Source organism: Mustela erminea, chromosome 10 (assembly GCF_009829155.1).
Source record: "Mustela erminea isolate mMusErm1 chromosome 10, mMusErm1.Pri, whole genome shotgun sequence".
In the NCBI taxonomy this organism is placed as follows: domain Eukaryota; kingdom Metazoa; phylum Chordata; class Mammalia; order Carnivora; family Mustelidae; genus Mustela; species Mustela erminea.
The window spans coordinates 73,755,845-73,781,874 of NC_045623.1; the positions used below are offsets into that span (position 1 = coordinate 73,755,845).

Consider the following 26,030-nt stretch of genomic DNA (forward strand, 5'->3'; position numbering starts at 1 on the left):
TGATACCCCGCAATGATCACATTTTTGTGTATTTCCCACCAATAAGAACATTTTCTTATATAATGGTGACACAAAACCAGAAAATTAATGTTGATACATTACAGTACCAATCTTATTCTCAGCTCCCATTCAAGTTTCATTCTTGTTCCAGTAATATCCTTTATAACAAAAAGAATCCAGTCCAGAATTACACTTTGCATTTGTCATGCTTCTCTAGTCTTTTTCAATCTGGAATGATTCTTCAATCTTCTTGATTTTCATGACCTTGACAATTTTGAAGATTACAGGCCAGTTTTTTTGTTTTTGTTTTTGTTTTTGTAGAATGTCTCTGAATTGTGATTTGTCTGATGTTTCCTCATGATTAAATTCAGTTTATATGTATTTGGCAGGAATATCCCAGAAGTGATATTAATGTCCTTCCCAGTGCATCCGGTTGGGGGCCCAAGATTTTATCATTACTGGTGGTATTAACTTGATTGATTACTTGATTAAGGTAGTGTTTGCCAGGCTTCTCCACTATTAATATTTGTCTTTTTACTTTTGTGACTAATAAGCATTTTGTGGGAAAGCCCTTTGAGATTATATAAATCCTTTCTGTTAATCTTTTGGTTTATCATTTTATTCATTTACATCTGAATGAGCACATGGATTCTTATTTTGTTTTGATGGCTTATATTACCTTACTATCATTTGTATCAATGCTTGAGTTGTTCCATATTTGATAGTGGAAACCCCTTCAAGGTGGCTTCTTTATTCTTTTGTCAAGGCCCCTCATTTTCGAGCACTTGCTCTTTACTTTTTGGTATAACATGATGTTCGAGGTTCATTTGGTTCTTGCTCTAGCCCAGCTGTAGCCCAGCTCTACCTCAGCCTTGGAATCTGCTTTTCTTCAAAGAGCCCTGGTTCTTTTTAGTAGAGAATAGCATTAAACACTAAGATCTGGGTGCTAGTTATGCATACTTGGGATGCTGCGTAGGACTTCTCAGGGGACAGAGGGAATAGTTTTATTACCTATATGTATAGACATCTGCATCTCTCTTTCTATTAAATTTCATGAGTTCATATCAATAGCTATAATTCCAGTTCAAACTGGAGGGATCCTTCTGTTTTTTTTATCTTTCCATATTTGTAACTTCCTTTTTAGACTATGAGAAACCTGCTTCCTATTATTTTTAATAGTTGTATTTATTTGATCTATTACTCCGTATGTACCCCATCTCTTGTAGTCATTGCTGCATTCCCTCGACACCTCCCAGCCTCCCCTCCCCCAAGTAGAAACTCCACCCTTATCTGACTTTGTCCCATTATATTGGTATGCCCTCTTCTGAGGATTGTGTCCTCATTGGCTTGGTCTCCACTATTCTGGGCCATCCGGGCCCTATGCCACTGCACTTCTTCCTTCATTCAGCTTTAGCATCTCATGCCAGGCTGCACTGGTGAGGCTCTCGTCCTCACCCTCCTCCAGCTCTGAGATCCTGTGCTGTGTTGCTGCCTTCCTATATGGACATAATCCTCCTTCACCTGCTTTGGGCTCTGACAACCAACTCTTGGCCATTGTGACCACTCTAACTTAATGGCTTTTGGACTGAATTATTTGTTAAAGGGTCATTGTCTTTTGAGAGATGAAGTGTTTTTGAGAGACTAATTAAAAGTTAGTATTTTAATAAGGGAAAAAACCCAAATAGCTTGAAAACTTCACCTTTTAGGCTAGTTACTGGTAGAGTTCTAAAAGGATTCCTTCTTTTGGCTAATGTTTACATAAAATAACACATAATTTATAATTATTTAATCTTAATGTACATTGGTTAATGAGCTGTTCCTGACTGAGGAAATTAGAAACAAATAGTAATTTATAGCTACTTGAATATATTCATTTTTTCTTCTAAGCCTCTTCCACCAAAGCACCTAAGCCAATGACTTCAGCCGTTACAAATGGAATGAAGGACAGGTTCTGTTTCTCTTCAGGATGCAGAATGGTACTGGGGGGATATTTCAAGTAACTAGAATACTACTATAATTCACTGAAGTTTAGAAACAATCAGTTTTGAGAAGTTAAAAATAAAACATTTTCATGTCCTGCTAGTTGTCATTTAAAGATTACCATTTTAAAAATTGTGAGAACACTTCAAAAGTTTCTAAATTGCTGTCCTTCCACAAGAAATTGTCAGAAGATCTTTAAATTACAGGTGTGATATTACTTTTAATACTATATTAAGGATAGATCTCTGAATAATGAAAACTGAAAGATTTAGGATAGCTAACTGTGTTTTTTCTATAAATAGATAGTTATAGGTACTTAATTTTCTTTACCTTTCTGTCTAAGGCAACAGTTCCACAATCTTTGCATACTAAGAATCAGTTGGGGTGTGGCCCAGGAATCTACTTAACACCCTTCCCCAGGTGTTTTGATGCACTCTTCACATCCCTCATTTAGAAATGGGACTTTAGAGCCGTAAAATGCTTCTTAGGTAAAATGTGATTTTTTGGAAATGTGTGAACCTAGAGAAGGGAAAAAGTACATATATATGAAGTTGAATATTCAGATTTCTGTTTTTCTTGAGTTTAAAAAAAAAAAAAAAGACCTATCCATTTCTGTCAGATTGGGTTCAAGGTTGATGGTGTATTCTTCAGTATGCTTGTATTTCTCTTTCTTTTGTCTGTTCTCTTCAACTACCAAAGTGGCACTCATTTTTTTTTTTTGTTACCATTTTAACCATCTTTAAATGTGCAGTTCAGTGGCATTAAGTACATTCACACTATTGTTCAGACCATCACCATCATCTGTCTCTGGAACTATTTCATCTTCCCCCAAAGCGAAACTTTGTACTCATTAACACTAACTGCCTTTTCTGCCTATTCTTCCCCAACCCTGGGAAACCACCATCCTACTTCTGTTTCTATGAATTTGACTACTCTAGGTACCTCACATAAGTGTAATTGTATAGTATTTATCCTTTTGTGACTGGACATATTTCACTTAGCACAATGTCTTGCAAGGTTCATCGTTGTTATAGCATGTATCAGAATTTCCTTCCTTTTTAAGGTTGAATAATGTTCCATTATGTGTATATACCAAATTTTTATTTTTTCATTCATCTGGACATTTTGGCTTTGAACATCTGGATTGTTTACAGCTTTTGGTATTGTAAATAATGCTGCCATGAACATTGGTGTATAAATGTTTTTTCAAGTCCCTTTTAAAAATTTTTAATTTCTTTATTATTTTTTAAAGGGGGGGGCAGAAGGAGAGAGAGAATCATAAGTAGGCCCCCTGCCCAACGTGGAGCCCATATGAGGCTTAGTCTCACAACCCTGAGATCGTGACCTGAGCTGAAATCAAGAGTTGGCTGCTTAGCTGACTGAGCCACCCAGGTGCCCCTCCAGTCCCTGCTTTTAGTTTTTTGGGGTACATACCTGAAGTGGAATTTCTAATCATATGGTATCTTCTATGTTTAATTTTTGAAGGAGACCTAATAATATTTTGTATTAAAATAGATCAGAAAATATTTGTTTATAATTGTGCAACTGTTTAAATTTATATTCTAAGAACTTGTGGGTCTGTAACTCAAGAGTCTTCTGTGCCCTGCCATATCCTGAGTGTTCTAGTGTTTTTTCTTAAAGTCCTAAACCAACTCTGCAGGAGGAATTTATCATCACTATAAATTCATATTGAAGAAGATTTATATTGAAGGTTGTGAACTTAGTGAATTACCCCCCCCTTCAGACACAGCTGCCACTGTTGCTTAAACACAACCTTCTTTCTAAACAGCTGCTGGTTTTTCCTGAAACCCTGCAAGTTCAGACCTGCCTAAGGAAGCCCTAAAGGCTTAATGGAAATACTATCCCCTACAGACGGTTGAAATCTGGAAGAGTTTAAAAAAGCAAATAGAACCTTCCTTAGATTGCATAATACTGAAAATCAAAACAGAAAGATCCTATCTAGGGGGAGGAATTAAATGACCTCTGAAGGCCCCCATTATTCTATGACCTTAGACATACTCCTCTCCCAACTAGCTTTAGTAATAATATGTGAAGAGAACAATTGATGATTACATTTTTTTCAGTTTTTCCTATAATTCTGTTTTTCAGGGAGGAGGTTAATGATAAATTACGGGATATGCCAGATGGTACGTTCTTGGTCAGAGATGCCTCAACAAAAATGCAGGGGGATTATACTTTGACTTTGCGGTGAGTATTTTTCAGCATTGTGACTAGTGCTCTATTAGTGTTATTTATTTCTGGGTATACAGAGATTTTTGTATTTATTTAAATGATTATTTACACATTTTAAAATATTTTTACTTAATTTAGAAACACAAGTTTTAGTTGTTTGACAATCCTTTCTCCATATGTTATGTTAAATAGTTAAATGTCTTATAAAAAGATGGCAACAATTTTAATTTTTATGTAGGAATAAAACTAAAAAGCTAAAATCCCTCAAAGTAAGTTATGAAGTAAGAATTAATACTGTTGACCTTGTATGTGAAGTAGAAGTCATGGGGACAGCCTGAGGTTATTAAGATATGTTGGGAATCTACCTCTCTAATAGCCCTATTATTTTCCTTAATGCAGACTTCAGAGAGTAAAGCTTAACATAGTTTAGGCTTACAAGGATATGTAGAAGATAAAACAATTCTTAGCCTCTATCATGCCATCCATGTGGGCATATTAGAATCTCGTAAGTGATGGATGTATCACCTTTTATATTTACAAAGATGGGACATATATTTTAAAAGATTAGGAAAACTGCATCAGATATTTTTACATTTAATTTTAACAATTAAAATAGTCTAATTACAATAAAGTACTGTGCTTTTTTTAAAAAAGGGACTACCTAAAGAAAAATATAATGAAAATAGCAGCGATATTGTGCTACGCGTTTTACATGCAATATCTTATTCCTCACAACAACCTTATGAATTAGGTATTACTAATATTTCCATTTTATAGATGGGACAACTGAAGCTTAACCTGGTTAAGAAACTTTCCTAAAGACATATAGCTAGTAAATGGCAGAGGATGGAGTCAGATTCAGATGTATCTGATTCTTTGCTGCCTTTCTGCCTACTATCTTTAGGAAAAATCATGTATTTTATGTTAGAAATTTGGAGTTTCTTATAAAGGCATTATAGGAAGTTAATACCTTGGAACTTTTAATTATGTTGAGGAATAAACAAAATTCTGTAATGATTCACTTCACTTAGTTTTTTTTCCCCTGCTCTAGTCCAGCTTCTGTCTTTACCACTCTCATAAGGAGTGTTAAACCAATGACCACTTCTCTCTTCTTACCTCACCTGACCTCTTGGCAGCTTTAGTCATAGGCATTTCTTCCTAGAAACAGGTTATTGTCTTGACTGTTGTGACATCCCACTCCTGATTTTCTTCCTAACTCTAGGCCAGCCATTCCTTTGCTCAATATCTAAATGTTAAGTGTTCCAGACTTGGAGTTGGGCCTCCTTCCCTTCTCTGTATTGGTTCTCCCAAGGTGAGCTTGTCCTGTTCCATGGCTTTAATATGCCATTAAATGGTGATGATTCATAAACCCCATCTCCAGCTCTGACCTCCAGATCTCCACTTGCCTACTTGACTTTGCTGCTTACATAACTAGGGTACATATTAATTTGAACATGGTCAAAGAAGAGTTCTTATTTTCTAACCCAACTCTTCCTACCCAAACTGTTTCTCTTCTACTTTTTTTTCTTTCTTTCTACTCCCCCCACCCCCGAAATAGAACCACTGTTTCTACAGTACTCAAGTTACAGCTTTTCCCCCTCTTACTTTCCTCATCTTCACATCCAGATCCATCATTGAACAAGTCCTGACAACTTTACCTCCAAATCTATATTCGTAATCTCATCATATTTCTCTGCCACTCAACAGTAAGCCCACCATCATCTTGCTTGATCTTTTGCAGTCATTTCGTGACAGGCCTCTCAGCATCTTACAATTTCTAACTTTCCCACTCCTGTTGACCATTTTCTGCACAGAAACTACTAGAGTGATCATTTTAAGGAATGAGTCTGGATTACTCCCTTGCTTAAAGTTCTTTTAAGAGTTTCCCTACTTCACTTAAGGTAAAGAATTTGGATTTTATTCTAGCTTACAGAACTCTATTTGACCTGGACTTGGTCTACTTCTTAAACTTCATTCCTCCCCCTCCCCCCTACATTCAACCTCTCTAGCCTTTTCATACTTCAGGCAAGTGAGGCTTATGCTTCCCTCAGGGCCTCTGCAATAGGTCTTTCTGATCTTTGCATCTTTGTTTACTTTTTGTCATTCAGATCTCTGCATAATTGCCACCTCTTCAGGTCTTCCTGAACTACTCTATCCAAAGTAGCTCTCCGAGGATGTATAGTGCCTCAGTTTAATTTTCTGTTTGGGCCACTTCTGTATTTTCGTCTCCTTTTCCATTTTGTAGTTCTCACCCTACTAGAATTAAGTTCTCTGCTATTGGGGACTTTTTTGATCATCGTTTTATTTCCAGACTGCAGTGTGTGATAATGGATAAGCATTAAACAATGGATGCCTAATAAGTATTTATTAACAGAATGAATGTCCTCATTTATCTGAAAAATGGTTTTAATCCCACACTAAGGCATTCTTTTATGATGGTTAGATTCCTAAATGCAACTAACTAAAAGCAACAATTTTTGTATCTTGGGCTGAGGAAAGAACCTGCAAAAGTTCCGTCACTTACCTGAAGTTGCAGTGCTGTTCAGGAACAAAAGCTGGCAAGGGGTCCCACTCAAAGCCACCATGAGAATTCTTATGCTAGAGACCTACAGCTGGAAGGGATCATTAATGCTACCTCATTCAACTGGGTTTCTGCAGATGTTGGAATTCCCTGCAAACACTTTTCAGAATCATTGAGCTTTCCTGTGATCTTTCAGTCAGAGGGAGCTAGCATCTTCCCTTTGAGGCAGCCCAGTCTATTGTTGGGCAGCTTTAAAGTTTAGAGGGTTATTGTTGTGCTAGATATTATGGTAGGACCAGGAATAAGGGCATGAATAAGATGTGGTTTTACCCTCAAGCATTCATAATTTGGTGTGTAATGGTGGAATAGGAGAGATACATATATACTATACCTTAATGCATTATAGTGTTATATTAGAGTTCTCCCCATTTACCCCTTCTCCTAACTCCTGGTAACCATTGTTTTACTCTCTGTCTTTGCAAATTTGATTATTTTAGGTACCTCATATAAGTAGAATCATACAATATTTGTCCTTTGGTGTGTGGCTTATTTTATATAAAGTAATGTTTGTAAGGTTCATCCATATTGTAGCATGTCGTACATTTCTTCCTTTTTAAGGCTGAATAGTATTCTATTGCATGTGTGTACTACATTTTATTTGTCCTTTGGTCCATGGACATTGGCAAGAATATTTTAAAATTTTTTGTATCTAGCAGAACGTCTGACATGTAGGTACCCAGTAACTATTTGAAAAGAAAGAATAAATAAGAGAAAGACAAAGAGAAGTTTTCTTAGAGGAAATGATAGTTTAGCTGGGCCTAGGTAGATTTTGTTAGGCAGAAAAGTGATGGTCTTACTAGGGTTTAGTAAATACTCATAGCTCAGTACTAATTACTCTGCAGAGGATCTAAGAAAGTTAACATTTTTTGCTTCAAAGTAGCCATAATCTGGTGAGGGCAACAGGAATAAGAAAGTTGCTTTGAATTAAACCAAAATAATGGGAGAAGTTCAAACAATGTGCTTTGGGGGCTGAAAGGAAGGAAAGAGATATTTTGTTGAGAGAATTTTTTCCTTCATGGAAAAAATTGCATTGCCATTTGTCTGGAAGAAGGGAATGGGTTTGACCATGTAAAAGTGGGAGGGGAAGTTGCAGGATTAGGTAACAACAGGAACAGAGATATGGAGGTGAGAAACTATAGTGCCCTATTCTCTCAGATGCAGTCCCATTTGGCTAGAGGGCCAAGTCAACAAGTGATCGGGGATGCAGGGTTGGAAAAGGCTCATGTTAAGGAGGGCCTTGAATTCTAAAATGTGTAGTTTGTATTTAATATTGTAGGTAGGCAGAGGAAACCATTTCATTTTTTCAGCAGGGAAGTATATGATCAGACTACATTTGAAAAGAATAAAAGAGGATAGATACTAGTAAAGGGTTAGAATATCATGAATCATTGGGGTGCTTGGCTGGCTCAGTTGGTAGAGCATGCTACTCTTGATCTCAGGGTTTAGTCAAGCCCCACTTTGGGCGTAGAACTTAAAAAAAAAAAAGAAAAGAAAATTTTAAAAACAGACTATTATGAATTGAGAGGTAATGGTGACCCAGAATAAATTTATTCTTTAATCACTTAATATTTATTGAATGCCCACAATGTTCTAAGTACTGTTTTAGTTAGGAAAAGGAAATGATGAACAAGCTGGACATGGTTTCCTGTCTATCGTGTTTATATTTGGAGGTAGAAGTAGGAATAGAGGAGAAGACACAATAAACACATAAAAAATAACTTCACAGTATATGAAATACTATATAGGAAATACACAGGGTTATGTGATAGGGATATAGGAAGAGGGAATTTAAGATAATTTCGAGAAGGAGGGCCTCTGTGAGGAAATGACCTACCTCTGGATATGTAAGATATGTAAGGATTTGTAAGAACCAGCCAGGAAAATGTTCCAAGAAGAGGGAACAGAAAATGCCAAGCACTGATTTTTGGAAAGATTTGGTGGATCTAGTGAATACATGATTGCTGTGGCTGGCTTACAGTGTGAACCACAGAGTGGTAGGAGATGAACTTGAAAGTGGGAAGGAGCAGATGCATAGAGCCTAATGAGCTGTGGTAAGGAATTTGAATTTTATTTCTAAGCAAAAAAAAAAAAAAAAAAAAAAACCAACCCCAAACCACAGAAACCACAATGAAGAAAGTGTTTTAAGCAGGGGAATGAAATGATGGAAAGGTGGAATACACTGTTAGCTAGGAGAGCAGCTCTAGGAAAGGAGTTGAGGAGTCAAAGTAAGAGGCAATATAGAGCTAAGAGCACAAGGGTTTAATAATAGAGTAGGTATGAGGTTGGAGGGAGAGTTAAAGATGACTGGTTTGAGCTTGTTGGGCTTAGAATGAATGTGCCATTTATAGAAATAGGCAAGTCAGGAACAGTTGTTTTATAGAGAACAGGGGAAAGATGTTGATTTTTACCTGCTTCAGAACTTCCAGGTATAAATATAGAGTATAGTTAGAAATGCAGATATAATGCTTAGAGGAGAGCATAAAACTAGAAAAAGATTCAGGTACCATCTACATAGAGTAAATGGGATTTTAAGGAGAGAGTATATAGAGGGAAGGAAAGGTAGATGCTGAAGGCAAATTTTTTTTTTTTTTAAAGATTTTATTTATTTGACAGAGATCACAAGTAGGCTGAGAGGCAGGCAGAGAGAGAGGAGGAAGCAGGCTCCCTGCTGAGCAGACAGCCGGATGTGGGGCTCCATCCCAGGACCTTGGGATCATGACCGGAGCCAAAGGCAGAGGCTTTAACCCACTGAGCCACCCTGGTGCCCCTCAAGGCAAATATTTCTAGGGACTGTGTTTAGCAGCAGGAAGGAACAGAGGAAGAACAGTCAAAAGAGGTGGGTTTTTTTTTTTTTTTTTTTCAGTCAAAAGAGTTTGAGAGAAAAGTGTAATGTCATAGAAGTCACGGGAGGACAAAATATTAAAAACAGATGGTGGGGGGAGAAGGAAGGGAAAGTAGAAATCTCAGCACTACAAAGAATCTGAGCCTGGGGTAGAGGGAGGAGGCAGGCCGAGTCTGAATTTTGTAAAAGTTGTTAGTGACCCTCATGGTGCCTGGGTGGCTCAGTCAGTTAAGTGTCTGACTCTTGATTTTGGCTTAGGTCGTGATCTCAGGGTGTGAGGTTGGGCTCTGTGCTTGGCATTGGGCCTGCTTCAGATTTTCTCTCTCCCAGGGCAGGTGGGTGGCTCAATAGGTTAGGCATCTGCCTTGGGTTCAGGTTATGATCCCAGGGTCCTGAGATCGAGTCCCGAGTTGGGCTCCCTGCTTTGTGGGGAGCCTGCTTCTCCCTCTCCTCCCGCTTTGTGCTCTCTCACTTTCCCTGTCTCTCTCTCAAATAAATAAATAAATAAATGTATAAAGAAATAAAATCTTTAAAGAAAAAAAAAGATCTCTCCGTTTGCCATTTACCCCCCTGATGCTTTCTCTCTCTCTCAAAAAAAAAGTTGTTGGTGACCCTCAAATGAGAGGAATGAGAGTGAAATCAGACTGTGAGGGGTAGCTGATAAGGAAATAGAAGTTTTCCAATTCAGTAACTTTTTTTTTTTTTTTTTTTTAAGATTTTATTCGAGAGAGAGATTGTGTGGGTCAGAGGAGGAGCAGAAGGAGAGGGACAGGCAGATTTTGTGCTGAGCTCAGAGCCTGACGTGGGGCTTGACTCCATGAACCAAGCTCACGACTTGAGCTGAAACCAAGAGTCAGATGCCCAATCAGTTGAGCCACCCAGGTGCCCCCAGTAACCATTTTTAAAAATAGTATTCATTGTAGAAAATCTGCATATTTAAATTTTTTTTAAAGATCTATTTATTTATTTGAGAGAGCGAGCGAGTGAGCAGGGGTTAGGGGCGGAGAGAGTCTCATAAACAGACTCTGCGCTGAGCAAGCCCAGTGTGGGCTTGATCTCACAACCCTGAGATCACAAACTGAGCCAAACCAAGAGTCAGGTGCTTAACCAGCTGTGCCACACAGGTGCATAGGTCCCCTGGGGTAGTTAAATCCTTAGAAATCTGATACATGCCAGGCATTAGGCCAGGTTGTAGGATATGAGAAGGAATAGCATGATTCTTCTGTTAAAGAAGAGGACAGTGAGGGAGAGAGAAATATAATAGAAAATTCACCATTCTTGGGGCACGAGGGTGGCTCAGTCAGTTAAGTGCCTTCAGCTCAGGTCACGATCTCAGGGTCCTGGGGTCAGGCTCTGCATCAGGCGCTCTACTCTGCAGGGAGTTTGCTTCTCCTTCTCACCCTCCCTCCGTGCTCTCTCGTACTCTTTCTCTCAAAACAAATAAAATCTTAAAAAAAAAAAAAGAAATTGCTTTGTGTTTCACTGATAACTTTGAGATAGTCAAAAGATATCTAACTATCTCATCGTCCTGTTGCCACAGCTATCAACATATTTACACCTGAATGTGAATGCCCTTTCTCTCTGCTTCTAGTGGATGACTGTAAGTTTTTTACTTCTGGGCTCAATCCCATCCCGTCCCTCTATTCTGTTCAAGGACATCACCCTTAGGAATTATCTTGTCCCTTTTCTAAGGCCGTCATCTGTTTTTGTCTCTCTACTGAGCCTATCTTCAACATATAAATGTGTGATACTATCTCCCATTTAAGAATAATAAAGAAGGACACCTGGGGGGCTCAGTCCCTTACGCCTCAGCCTTCAGTTCAGGTCAGGATCCCAAGGTCCTGGGATGGAGCCCTGGGTTGGCTTTCCTGCTCAGTGGGGAATCTGCTTCTCCCTCTCTCCCCCTTGCCCCCAGCTGGTGCTCTTTCTCTCTTTGTCAAATAAATAAATAAAATCTTTAAAATAAATAAAATCTAAAAAAAAAAATTCCATGAGTCTATATCTCTTTCTAACCACTTTACTATTTCTCTGCTCCCTGTTTATAGCAGTACTCCTCAAGACAGTTCTTGTAGTCTTTTCTTTCACTCTCTCTAATCAATTACAGTCCACTGAAACTATTTTATCAAGATCATTTAGTGATCTCTACTTCACCAAGTCCTAAGATCATTTACCTGGTTGATCATTTTCTTTTTGTTGAAATGCTTTCTTAAAAATACACCATGCTCTTAGTTCTCTTTTAACTTTATTAATTGCTCTTGGTTTCCTTGGCTGGTTCTTCGTCTTCTTCCTAACTGCTAAACATTGGCGAACCCCAGGACTTAGACCTGGGACCTCTTCTTTTGTTCAACTATGCTCATGTCAAGTAATATCTATAGGCTGACAGTTCCTGAACTTTAGATTCTTCAAGTAGACTGCTGGATCATCTACCCTCAGATGTTCACTAGCATCTCAAACTTAACATGTCTAAAAACAAAATACTTTCCCTCTTTAAACATGTTTTTTATATAATCTTCTTCATTTCAATAAATAACAATTCTATTCTTTTGATTGCTTAAGATAAAAAACTTGAAATCCTCTCTATGTTGTCTCTTTCTCTTATACCTGTCCATTTGATCAGTATATCTTGTCAGCTTTCTTCTGAATATATTCAGAATCTCACGATCTCACAATCTCCTCTGCTACTATCCTTGTTCAGGATGCCATCATCACTTGCCTAGATTATTTTAATAGTCTCCCAAACTGATCTTTCTACTTCTACCCCTACTCACTTTGACCAGTTTCTTCTCAACCCAGCAGTTAGAGTGAGCCTTTTAAAATACATGGTAGATGATATCATTCTGCTCAAAATCCTCTTGTGTCTCCCCATCTTACTCAGTAAAAGCCAAAGCCCATAAATTGGCTTACAGACTCTTAAATGATCTGAGCTTATTTTACAGCTCTTACTTCTCTCCTACTAGTACTCTCCCTTTTGCTCATTCAGCCCCAGCATCACAGGCCTCCTTGCTCTTCCTTGAACATGCCAACCAAGCTGTTACCTCAGGGGCTTTGTTCTTGCTGTTCCCTCTGCCTGAAAAACTTTCCCCCTAGGTATCTGCTGTGCTAGTTCACTCACTTCATTTAGAACTGTGCTTAAATGTCACCTGAATAGAGTGTTTTTTCTTGTGCAACATATAAAATAGCAAACCCTCCACCCCCAGAATGATCTCTTTCCTTTACTCTGCTTTATTTTTTTCCATAGGCCCTATTACCATTTGATGCATCTAGTTTATTGTTATGTTCTATTTTAAAATAAGTCTGACTTGTTCATCCTTATGTGAACTGTACCTCATACAGTTCCTGGCATATATAATAATCAAAGCTTTTTGGGTTTTGTTTTGTTCTGTTTAGAGTGGGGAGGGGCAGAGGGAGAGAGAATCTTAACCAGGCTCCATGCCCAGCGTGCAGCCAGGTACGGGGCTCAATCTCACCACCCTGAGATCATGATCTGAACTGAAATCAAGTCAGATGCTTTACCAACTGAGCTGCCCAGGTGCCCCAAATAAAGTTATTTTGAATGAATGCATGCCTTTTAACTTTTCTCTAGCAGAGAGACCAGCCTGCATTTATTGTGAGTATATGTCTGGGTGTACATACCTATAATAACTACATATGATTAGGTGGTCCTTCTAATATGCATTTTATAGGAATAGTTCTTCATCCATCTAAATACTGACTTTGTATAAGCATTATTAAATCATTCCATAGATTCAAACCTGTTATGTTTGACCTTTCACAAATCCCAGTGCCTCACTTATCATGTGTAATAGCGTGGCATAAAGAGATGTGGAGACATATTTTTCCCCCCATTAAGTCTGCATGCTGTTAGAAGAAGACTTGAGTGGGAATGGGGCAGTGTTTTGCTATGATAGAATGAATCAACCTGCTGTGGTTTGATTACACTGTGTGGAACTTGGAAAACACTGCCATTTTAAGCTTTGGTTATAAATTATCTTTAAGGGACCATTGGATATGACTCAATAAGCAAAAGTGGTCTAAACTATTTAAGCATCAAATTACCTCATTCTAATATAAATAGCTCTTCAAAAGCTATACTTTAGAAAGCAGTTGAAAGACAGTTGAATCTGTTGAATCATTTAACTATTGTGATGGTCTAAATAAATAGTCATTTCTAAGAATTATAAGTAAATATAAAAGACAAAATAATGTAAGGTGCTAGATTAATTACACAATTATAAATCATTCATGTTTGTGCATTCACAATAAAACCTTGAGGGTGTTGGTGATTATGTGTGATTCAATGTTTATCATCCCCCTTCATACAGAGATGGCGTCTGCTTCCCCCCACAGACACACAACCTTGCATCTTGAGGTCCCAAAGAGATTGTCTCTGCTCTTTCTGAAAAAAATATTATTAGAATTTAAATTAGAAAATCCATTCAGAAAATAAACAAAAGATATAATTTACTTCTGTTTTAGTTATTTTTCTTAAGTGATTATTTTTGTTAAATTTGTTGATACTGACTGCTGGATAGGTATATTTGCCTTTAGTAATCAAGATATGTTATAGATAAATGAAATAGTTGTAAAAATAACAGGATATTGTATATATTTTTACACACATAATTGTATATGCCTTTTTACCAGTTCCAGTCTCATTAACATAGTAAAACTTGTTTATTACATGACATTATACTTTTATATCTCCATATGAAAGCAGTACTTTGATAGAATTTTGGGGAAAAAATCTACAGTTGCTGTCTTGTTCACAGGAAGGGAGGCAATAATAAATTAATAAAGATCTATCATCGAGATGGTAAATACGGCTTTTCTGATCCTCTGACATTTAATTCTGTGGTGGAGCTCATTAACCACTATCATCATGAATCTCTTGCTCAGTACAATCCCAAACTTGATGTGAAGCTAATGTACCCAGTGTCCAGATACCAACAGGTATGATTATAGAAGTTTTTTTAAAAAGATTATTTATTTATTTATTTGAGAGAGAGAGAGAGAGAATGAGCAGCGGGGAGGAGGAAAGGGAGAGGAAGAAGCAGACTCCCCATTGAGCAGGGAGCCCAGTGTGGGGCTTGATCCCCAGACCCGCAAGATTGACCTGAGCCAAAGGCAGATGCTTAACTGATTGAGCCACTGACATGCCCCTATAGAAGTTCTTGATAGCTGTTCAAGTCATTTTTAACATCATTTCATTTTAATTTACCAGGCTTATCAGTAAAAAAAGAACAAATCTAGTCATTTTAAATTTCCCACTTAAGATTTAAGATATTTCTGGAACTTATTTTTTGGCTACTGTCCTTAATAGCTTGTTGCATGTACTTATTAACTTTGTATAAAAATACTTTTGTTTCTGTTTCCTATTTATACTTTGTTTCTTAATTTTTCAAGTATTAACTATTTTGATGTGATCTAAAGACTGAGAGTTAAAAAAAGGATTTAGTGCTTTTGCATGCTTAATACAGTGGCTTAAACTTACAGTAGAAAAACAATTTAAAAATAAATAGATGTGGAAAAATTCACATGTCATAATGTTAACATCCTTTATTTCTTGTGTTTAACTGTACAGGATCAGCTGGTAAAAGAAGACAACATTGATGCGGTTGGTAAAAAACTGCAAGAGTATCACTCTCAGTATCAGGAAAAGAGTAAAGAGTATGATAGGCTATATGAGGAATATACCAGAACATCCCAGGTTAGTAAATTTTTGTTGTTTAGGCCAATTAAGTATGCAATGGTACAGTTACTTCAGATTTTCTATAATTCACCTGCCAGTCCTTAGCTGTCTTAATATTTTCAACAGTCTTTTTGAGACTGTGATGATATAGATTCTTCTCACATTCATAAATCACTTTTTTATCGTTTTTCTTAGTTATTAATTTTTTCAGTTAATGTTAACTAGGATAAGGTTTGACTGAAAATGACAAAAAATAACAATAGCAAAGATTTCAGAATGCGATTTATTTTTCTTTCATGTATAGACACAGTGCCAGGGATATTGTGTCGACTACACAGTCATTAGGGCTTAGGGTTCTTCTGTTTTGATGCTTTGCTATCTGTACAAATTGGCTTACTCCACTATCAGCCATCACAACAATATTCTAGCAAACAAGATAGAATAGGAAGGAGAAAGGAAAGTTTCCTGTTTTTAGGGCTTCCTAGAAATATACACTGCTTCTATTTTCATCCCACTGGTAAGACATAGCTGCAGATTACAACTAGCTGCAGGGAGGCTAAGAAAGCTAATTTTTATTTGGTCAGGTATACCCAACTAACATTTGTGAGTTTACTGAGGAAGAAGGAATTAATGGGAATTATGAGACCACCAAGAGTCTTAATCACAACTTTAAGATTATAAGTCTTTTTTTTTTTTTTTTAAGATTTTGTTTATTTATTTGAGAGAGAGAGAGAGTGCACACAAGCAGGGGGAGGGGCAGAGAGAGATCGAGAGGGAGAAGCCAACTTTCTTGCTGACCAGGGATCCGGACATGGAACTCCATCCCAGGACCCTGGGATTATGATCTGAGCTGAAGGCAGACGCTTAGCTAACTGAGCCACACAGGCACCCTAAGATCATAAATGTAAATAATCAATAAGATTTCTTTTATCATATGTATGTAATAGAACAAGATTCTGAACAATAATCTACCTTTCTTCCTAGAACTTTTTTTTTCTAGTTCTTTTCCTAGAACTACTTTTTTAAAAATATATACTTTATTTATTTGAAGGGTAGCAAGCACAAGGAGGGGGAGGGGCAGAGAAAGAAGCAGACTCTCTGCTGAACAGGAATCATTACCCCTAGGGCAAATAATACATTATATGTTAATAAAAATAAAACAAAAAAATAAGTATTTGGGGCTTCTCTAGATACTGCTTTTCTAGTTTAATTTTTTTGTATTCAGTGAACATACTCATTAAGGTTGCAGTCTTTTGAAATTTATTGACTTATGACCTAGTACATGCCTTATCTTAGTTAACTTGCACACTGACAAAGACTAGTAAAGTTGGTATAGTGCTCTTTCAGTTGTCAGTTTAGTCCTCTCTAAATATCAGTTAGGTCAAAGTGATTTATGGTGTCATTCAGATATTCTATACTGATTTTTTTTTTTTTTTTTGCTAGTATCATTAGTTAATTAGGTGTCTTTTTTTTTTTTTAAAGATTTTGTTTATTTATTTGACAGAGAAAGATAGTGACACTGAGAGGGAACACAAGAAGGGGGAGTGGGAGAGGGAGAAGAAGGCTTCCCACTGAGTGGGGAGCCCGATGTGGGTCTCAATCCCAGGATCCTGGGATCATAACCTGAGCTGAAGGCAGGCACCTAATGACTGAGCCACCCAGGTCCCCTAATTAGGAGTCTTAAAGTTTCTAGTTACAAATGTAGATTTGTCTATTCCTCTTTTTTAGTTCTGTTAGCTTTTGCCTTTTATTAATTGAAATTCTGTTGAGTTCTTATACATTTATAGTAAATTTACTCCTTTATAATATGAAATATTCCTTGGGGTGCCTGGGTGGCTCAGTTGGTTGAGTGCTGGGCTCTTGATTTCAACTCAGGTCACAATCTCAGTGTTGTGGGATCGAGCCCCTCATCCTCCATACTGAGACTGCTTGAGATTCTGTCTCTTCCTCTCACTCTGCCCCTCACGCATTGCCCCCCCCAACTCTCTCTCTCTCAAATAAATAATAAATATTTTTTAAAAATATGGAATATTCCTCTTTATATCTGGTAATCTTCCTGGTCGTGAAGTCTGCTTTTTCTAATAGATCCCCATCAGCTTTTGTACACGTAGTATTTGCATGATACATATTTTTTCTGTCCTTTTACTTACTCACTTACTTACTTACTTACTTTATTTATTTATTTTCTGTCCTTTTACTTTAAATCTATTTGTGCCATAGATAAAGTGCATTTCTTATGGATAATGATATATAGTTGGGTCTGGCTTTTTAATCCAGCCTGATAATCTCTGCCTTTTAATTGGAGTGTGTAATCCATTTGTATATCTTGTAATTATTGATACAGTTGGGTTTACATTTACATTTTTGCTGTTTTCTTTTTGCTCCATCTGTTTCATTCCTCAACTCTTTCAGTGTTGTCTTTTGCATTAAACATTTTTTAGTGTTCTGTTTTGATTCCTCAGCTGGACTTTAAGCTATGTCTGTCTCTCTTTTTTTTTTCCTATAGGAAGTTGCTCTAAGGATTACAACATGCATTCGTAATCACAGTTACTTAAGTTCATACTGTATCAATTAGCGTGTGAATATAATAACTGTGCTATTACATAATTCTATTTCCTCCTCTTATTATTGTCATGTATTTTTTGTCTATATGTTAACCCCATAATTTATTGTTCTAATATTTGCCTATTCTAGGTACTTTATATAAAAGGAATCATATAATATTTGTCCTTTGGTTACTTCACTAGTTATAGTGTTTTCAAGGAAAATCCACGTTCTAGCATATTATCAAAGTATCATTTTTATGGCTGAATAATATTGCATTGTATGTGTATATGACATTTGTTTATCCATTCATTTGTTGATGGACATTTGGGTCATTTTCCAGTTTCTGGCTATTGTGAATAATGAACATTGGTGTACAAATAACTGTTCAAGTCTCTGCTTTCATTTCTTTTAGATATATACCTAGGAATGGAATTGCTGGATCAAATAGCAGTTCTGTATTTAATCTTTTGAGAAACTGCCAAACTATTTTCCATACTGGCAAAACTATTTTACATTCCCACCAGCAATACATAAAGATTCCAGGTTTTTCTCATCCTAAGACTTGGGTTTTTTTGTGCTTTTATCTTCAATTTTTTATAGCCATCCGAGCAGTCATGAAGTGGTATTGTTTTCATTATTGTTGAGTTTTAGGTTTTTTAATCCCTTATCAGATACATGATTTTCAGGTATTTTTCCCATTTTGTAGGTTGTCTTTTTGCTTTCTTGATAGTATCCTTTGACACACAAATGCTCTTAATATTGATGAAATCCATTGTTTTTTCTTTTGTTGCCTATGCTTTTGGTATCATATTCATGAACTTGTTCCAAATCCAGTGTCATAAGGCCTTTCTCCAATGTTTACTTCTAAGAGTTTACTGTTTTTACTCTTAAATTTAGATCTTTGATCCATTTTGAGTTAACTTTTATATGTGTTGTGTTAAGGTTCCAGCTTTATTTTTTTACACGAGAAAATACATTTTCCGTTTGCTGTGGTCCCAACACCATTTCTCCATTGAATGAACTTGGAATATTTGCTGAAGTGAGACATTGATCATAGCTGTGAAGGTTTATTTGGGGGCTTTCTGTTATATTTCTTTGGTTTATATGTCTGTCCTTATGTCAAGGATATGTTTTGATTACCATAGCTTTGTAATAAGCTTTGAAACCAGGAAGTGTGAGTCTTCCAAGTTTGTTTTTTTTCAATATTGTTTTGGCTATTCTGGGTGCCTTTCAATTCCAGATGAATTTGAGGTTCAGTTTTTCTATTTCTGTAAAAAATCTGGTTGGGAATTTGATAGTGATTGCATTAAATCCATATATCACTTTGGGTAGTCTTATCATCTTAACAATATTAAGTCTTCCAGGCCATGAACAAGGATGTCATTCCATTTATTTATGTCCTCTTTAATTTCTTTCAGCATTGTTTTGTAGTTTTCAATATATGAATTTCTTACTTCCTTGGTTAGATTTATTCCTAACGGTTTTATTCTTTTTGATGCTATTATAAATGAAATTGTTTCCTTAGTTTCTCTTTTGGATTATTCACTGCTAATGTATAGAGTACAGTTGATTTTGTGTATTCATTTTGTATTCTGCAACTTTGCTGAATTTATAAGATCCAAGAGTTTTTGGTGGATTCTTTAGGGTTTTATAAAAAGATCATTCATTTCATTTGAGATAGTTTTACTTCTTCCCCTTCAATTTGGATATCTTGTAATTGCTTTTCATTGCCTAATTGCTCTGGCTAGAACTTCCAAGTACTTTGTTGCATAAGGTCGTGAAAGTGGTCTCATTGTCTTATTCATGATGTTAGGTAGAAAGCTCTCCCATTTTACCATTGAGTCTGATGTTAATCTTGCGTTTTTCATATATGGCTGTATTAGTTTTCTATGTCTGCTCTAACAAAGATGACAAACTGGATGGCCTGAGACAACAGAAATTTATCATCTCACTGTTCTGGGGGCTCTAAGTCCAAAATCAAGCTGTTGGTAGTGCCCTTCTCTTTCTGAAAGCTCTGGGGAAGAACATTCATTGTTTTTCTTAGCTTCTGGTGGTTGCTGGCAGTCATTGGCATTCTTTGGGTTGGACACATCACTCCGGTTTATACCTTCATTATGAGTGATATTATCCCTCTGTGTCTCTGTTTTCTCTCTTTGTAAGGATACTAACTAATTATTGGATTAAGACCTATCCTAATCCAATATGATCTCATCTTAATTCACATAAGACCCTATTTCCTAATAAGGTCACATTCTAAGGTCCTGAGGATTAGGACTGATCACATCTTATGTGGGAACACAATTCAATCTGTAACAATGGCCTTTATCATGTTGAAGTTTCCATTTCTAGTTTATTGTTTTTATCATTTTGGGTTATTGGATTTTGTCAAATACTTGGTCTACATCAGTTAAGATGGTCTGATCATGTGTGTTTTTTTTCCTTCAGTATATTAATGTTGTATATGGACTGATTTTTATATGTTGAACCATCTTGCATTCCTGGGATAAATTCCATGTGGTAATAGTGTATAGTTACAGTCTTTTTAATATGCTGCTGAATTTAGTTTGCTAGTATTTTATTGAGGATTTTTTCCACCGTATTCAAAAGGGATGTTCTGTAGTTTTCTTTTCTTGTAGTCTCTTGATCAGGTGTCAGTGTCAGTAATGATGGCCTCATAGAATGAGTTAGAAAGTTCCCTCTTCCCTCCTCTTCAGTTTTTAGAAGAGTGAGAAGGATTGGTACTAAGGTAGGGTCAGAGGGAGAAGCAGACTCCCCACTGAGCAGGGAGCCAAATGTGGTACTCCATCCTGGGACTCCAGGATCATGACCTGAGCTGAAAGCAGTTGCTTAACCAGCTGAGCCACTGCCCAGGCACCCGTTAATTCTTTAAATGTTTGGTAACTTCTCTAGTGAATCTGTGCAGTCTTAAACTTTTCTTTGTTGGTTTATGGGATTATAGGTCTGACTGTCTGTCTGTTTTTGTAGGCTCCATGCCCAGTGCGGAGCCCAGTTTGGGGCTTGAATTCATGACCCAGAGATCAAGACCTGAGCTAAAATCAAGAGTTAGACGGTTAGGGGCACCTGGACACCTTAGTCAGTTAAGCACCTGATTCTTGATTTCAGCTCAGGCCATGATCTCTGGGTCATGAGACTGAGCCCTGTGTCAGGCTCCACAATGGATGTGGAGCCTGTATAAGATTCTTTCTCTCTCTCTGTTGCTTTTTGAGTCAGTTTGGTAATTCTGTACTTCTAGGAATTTGTCCATTTCATTTAGGTTATCCAATTTATTGGCATACAGTTTTTTAATAGTATTCTCTTATAATATTTATATCTGAAAAGTGGGTAGTATTCTCCTTTAAACTTAAAATTTAGTAATTTGAGTCTTTTTTTTTCCTTAGTCTAACTAAAGGTTTTTCAATTTTGTTGATCTTGGTAACTAATTTTTAGGAGCACCTGGGTGGCTAAGTCAGTTAGGCAGCTATCTCTGGCTTGGGTTGTAATCCCAGGGTCCTGGGATTTAGCCCCACATCTGGTTCCCTGCTTAGTGGGGAACCTGCTTCTCCCTTTCCCACTCTCCCTATTTGTGCTCTCTCCCTCTCTCTGTCAAATAAATAAATAAGACTTTGTCTATAAAAATTTTTTTAAAAAATTATTTATTTTTTTAAAAAAGAACTAATTTTTAGTTTTATTGATTTTCTTCTATTTTTCTATTTTCTGTTTCATTTACCTCTCCAATCTTTATTATTTCCTCTTGCTAGCTTTGGGTTTGGTTTGCTTTTCTTTTTCTAGTTTCTAAGGTATACAATTAGATTATTGATGTGAGATTTTTTTTTTTAAGATTTTATTTATTTATTTGATAGAGAGCACAAGCAGAGCAGCAGAGGGAGAGGGAGAAGTAGGCTCTCCACTGAGCAGGGAGTCCAATTGGGGCTCTCAATCCCAGGACCCTAGGATTATGACCTGAGCTGAAGACAGATGCTTAACCAGCTAAGCCACCTGGTTGCTCTGAGATTTTTTTCTTTTTTTTTTTTAAATGTAGGTATTGACAGGGGCACCTGGACGGCTCAGTCAGTTAAGCATTCAACTCTTGGTTTTGGCTCCAGTGATGATCTCTGTGTCTTGGCATTGAGCCCCACATCAGGCTCCATGCTCAGTGGAGAGCCTGCTTGGGATTCTCCTCCTCTCCATCTGCCTCTCCCACCACTTGTGTCTGTGCTCGCTTTCTCTCTCTCTCTCAAATAAATAAAACCTTAAAAAAAAAAAGGTATTGACAGCTGTAAATTTCCTTGGGCACTGCGTTTGCTGTATCCCATAAGTTCAGTATGCTGTGCTCTAGTTCTTAATTATCTCGAGGTATTTTCTAATTTCTCCTTTCTTCTTTGATCCAGTGACTGTTTAAGAATGTGTTGATTTCCACATATTTGTGGGTTTCCCAGTATACCTGAGAAGAATGAATGTTCTTTGCATCTGAAACAAGTCTCTTATAGAAAGTGTATGGGTGGATCATGGGTTGTTTTTAATTTTTTTCTTTTGTGTGTGTTTGTTTTTGTTTTTGTTTTTTAAGTAGGCTCCATGCTGGGCGTGGAGCTCAATGTGAGGCATGAACTCACTACCCCAAGATCAAGACCTGAGCCAAGATCAAGAGTTGGACACTTAACCAACTGAGTCACCCAGGCACCCTGGGTTTTAAATTTTTAATCCATCTGCAGTGTCTGCCTTTTAGTTGGAGAATTTAGTCCATTTACGTTTAAAATAATTACTGATTACTCGTAAGGGAAGAACTGACTTCTGGCATTTAGTTACTAGTTTTTTATGTGTCTAATGTGTCTTTTGCACTTCAGTTCTACCATTACTAGATTTTTTTAGTATTTAATTGATCTTTTGTAGTGCATCTTTTTTCTGATGCCCACTTCTTTTCCTTTTTTTTTTTTTTTTTTAAAGATTTTATTTTTTTATTTGACAGACAGAGATCACAAGTAGGCAGAGAGGCAGGCTGAGAGAGGAGGAAGCAGGCTTCCTGCAGAATAGAGAGCCCGATGCAGGGCTCGATCCCAGGACCCTGAGACCATGACCTGAGCCACTGAGCTATCCAGGCGCCCCCTTCTTTCCTTTTCTGTATTTTTTTAAGTTTTCCTTAGGAAATACCTTCAAGATTATAATTAATATCTTAACTGCACAACAATCTGATTTCATCTATGACTTATTCAGATTTGGAGCAGTATATAAATACTTTGATCCTATACATCGTTGTTTCTCCCTCTTTATATTGTTATTGTCACTAATTATTTTCACATTGTATGCCCATTAACATAGATTAATAATCATTGTTTTATGCATTTGTCCTTTTTTAAAAAGATTTTATTTATTTATTTGACAGAGTGAGAGAGCACAAGCAAGCAGAGCAGCAGAGGGAGAGGGAGAAGCAGGCTCCCCACTGAGCAGGGAGCCCAATGCAGGGCTCCATCCCAGGACCCTGGGATCATGACCTGAGCCAAAGGCAGTTGCTTAACCAACTGAGCCACCCAGGCACGTTTTTGTTTTTGTTTTTGTTTTTTAAAGATTTCATTTATTTATTTGACAGAGAGAGACACAACGAGAGAGGGAACACAAGTAGGGAGAGTGGGAGAGGGAGAAGCAGGGAGCCAATCCCCGGCAGGGCTCAATCCCAGGACCCTGGGATCATGACCTGAGCCTAAGGCAGGCACTTAATGACTGAGCCACCTAGGTGCCCCTGGATTTGTCCTTTACATATATAGAAAAAAAAAGGAGTTATAAACCAAAAGTACAATATTACTTGGCTTTATATTTTCTATGCAGTTAGCTTTACCAGTGTTCTTTAATTCTTCTTGTTATTCTTTGAATAACTCTCCAGTGTCCTTTAATTTCAGTCTGAAAGTCTTTAGCATTTCTTGTTGAGTAGATCTAGTGGTAAGAGACTCCCTCAACTTTTGTTTATCTGGGAATATCTTAATTTCTTCTTCATTTTTGAAGGATGGTACTACTTGGATATAGAATTCTTTGTTGACAGTCTTTTTCTTTTAGGACTTTACATATGCTATCCCACTGCCTTCTGGCCTCCATGGTTTTTGATGGGAAGCCAGCTATTAATTTTATTGAGGATCCTTTGTACATGACAAATTTCTTCTCTTTTGCTTCTTTCAAGATTCTCTGTCTTTTGACAGTTTGACTAATGTAAAATACATGTTTCTTGTATCTCTGTGTATCGCTTATAATTATAATTGTTACCTGTGGAAATGTTAGTCAGCTATGAGCTATTTAGTATTACTGTAACTCATGGTCTTGTTTTGACCCTAATATTTATACTATCAATTTTTCTAGCCCAAAGCCACTGATCTTATTTCCAAGCTAGTGTCTGTGGTGGGCAGTGTTAAGATAGAGAATACACCTGGATCTACAGGGCTGTGGGGCTTACTAGGGGATACTGCCTATGAAGATTATTGATTAGATATGAAATATAGTACTGACTGGGAAAAAGTGTGGGATTTCAGTGGCCAGAAATTCTATAATGGTCTGTTTTCCTACATGAGATGTTTAATTCCATTTTATTTTCAGGTTTAGTAAAAGTCACTTACTCAGAATGATCTTAATAACTTTTTCTTTCTACCTGATACTTGAGCTGTATGTCTGGTGTGCCTGTGTATGTTTTTTTTATACTGAAAATTGCAGCTTCTCTATATTCCTTTAGCTCTCTAGATGAATGATCTCTGAGGCCAGTGTTTGGGATAGAATGGGGGAAAAGTTACTGATGCTTCTTCAGATTGAATCAACATAAATGGTCAACATCAGGGGATAGTGAAATGATCATGCATATAATAGAATGTTATATAGCTATTAAAATATATTTTCAGAAATTATTTTAAAACTTTAATTTTGGGGCACCTGGGTGGCTCAGTGGGTTGGGGCCTCTGCCTTTAGCTCAGGTCTTGATCCCAGGGTCCTGGGATGGAGCCCTGCATCCTGCTCTCTGCTCAGCTCTCTGCTCCCTCTCTCTCTGCCTACCTCTCTGCCTACTTGTGATCTCTGTCTGTAGAATAAATAAATAAAAATACTTTTAAAAAAAACTTTAATTTTTAAAAAGTACAAAAGCTACATAAATATTTGTGTTAAATTCAGCATAAATTATTGCTGAATTCTGTATGAATTACTGCATACAAAATAAAAGTCCCCATTCCCTGGAGGCAACTGTTGTTACTAAGTGATTTTTAGGAATTCCTGATGACCTGAGAAATGCTTATGATGTAGCTTCAGGCAAAGGAGACAGCATGTAGAAGTGAGTGAACAGAGTGATTTCAGCTGTGGTTATACCCACTGACCGGAAAGGAACACTTAATGAAAATATGCTGCAATGTATGAGGTGATAGAATTAAGAAGATTTGGGAAAAATACAGTTACATATAGAAAGGAAGAAATAATAGAAATAATAGTATGCACATTAATAACAATAATATATATAATGAAAATGACCTTTTTCTAAACAAAATGATATAAAGTTATTCTATAACCATAAAAAATGATGGCCTATATTTGCTGATTTTGAGTAATTTTTAAAGATTTTTTTTTTTTTTTAAGAGCAGGAGAGCGTGTGTAAGCATGAGTGGGGGGAGGGACAGTGGGAGAGGGAGAATCCTAAGCAGACCCCACACTGAGTGAAACTAGACATGGAGCTCTATCTCATGACTCTGAGATCACAACCCTGAGATCATGACCTGAGCTGAAACCAAGAGCTGAACGTTCAACCGACTGTACCACCTGATTTTGAGTAATTTCTAAGACGTATTATGAAAAAAAAAAAAAAAAAAAAAAAAAAACAAGGTAGGGAAAAATGTATGTGGTATACTGTCATCTGTGGTTAAAATATATCATGACTAGACTAAGGTATTCAGTAAATGTTTTTGGATGTATAATCTCCCCCACCTTTTTTTTTTTTTTTTTTTTTTTTAAATCTGAGTCTCTCTTTCTCTCTTTCTCACATATTCTCTCTCTCTCTCTCTCAAATACAGCTGGGGTTGCCATTATTTCCATCTTATAATGGGAACTTGAAGCATAGAAAGACTCTATTAAGGGATATAACAAATTTTAGCATAATCAGGACTAGAATATAAATCTCCTAAATTCCAGTTTAGTTCATTTGTAGTATCTAGGCATGATACTATGCTTGACTTTAGAAACACAGAGGG

At 36.9% G+C, this 26,030-nt stretch overlaps 1 protein-coding gene across 1 annotated transcript in view; it reads left to right on the forward strand.

Annotated features, from left to right (window-relative positions):
* The window catches only part of PIK3R3 (phosphoinositide-3-kinase regulatory subunit 3), a 57,133-nt gene that overhangs the window by 6,707 nt on the left and 24,396 nt on the right, over positions 1-26,030 (forward strand). The window contains exons 2-6 of the mRNA XM_032361015.1: positions 1,096-1,105; positions 1,888-1,995; positions 4,088-4,188; positions 14,366-14,546; positions 15,178-15,303. Of these exons, the coding sequence (XP_032216906.1) occupies positions 4,118-4,188; positions 14,366-14,546; positions 15,178-15,303 (378 nt within the window). The 5' untranslated portion in view covers positions 1,096-1,105; positions 1,888-1,995; positions 4,088-4,117. The remainder of the gene's footprint in view (positions 1-1,095; positions 1,106-1,887; positions 1,996-4,087; positions 4,189-14,365; positions 14,547-15,177; positions 15,304-26,030) is intronic.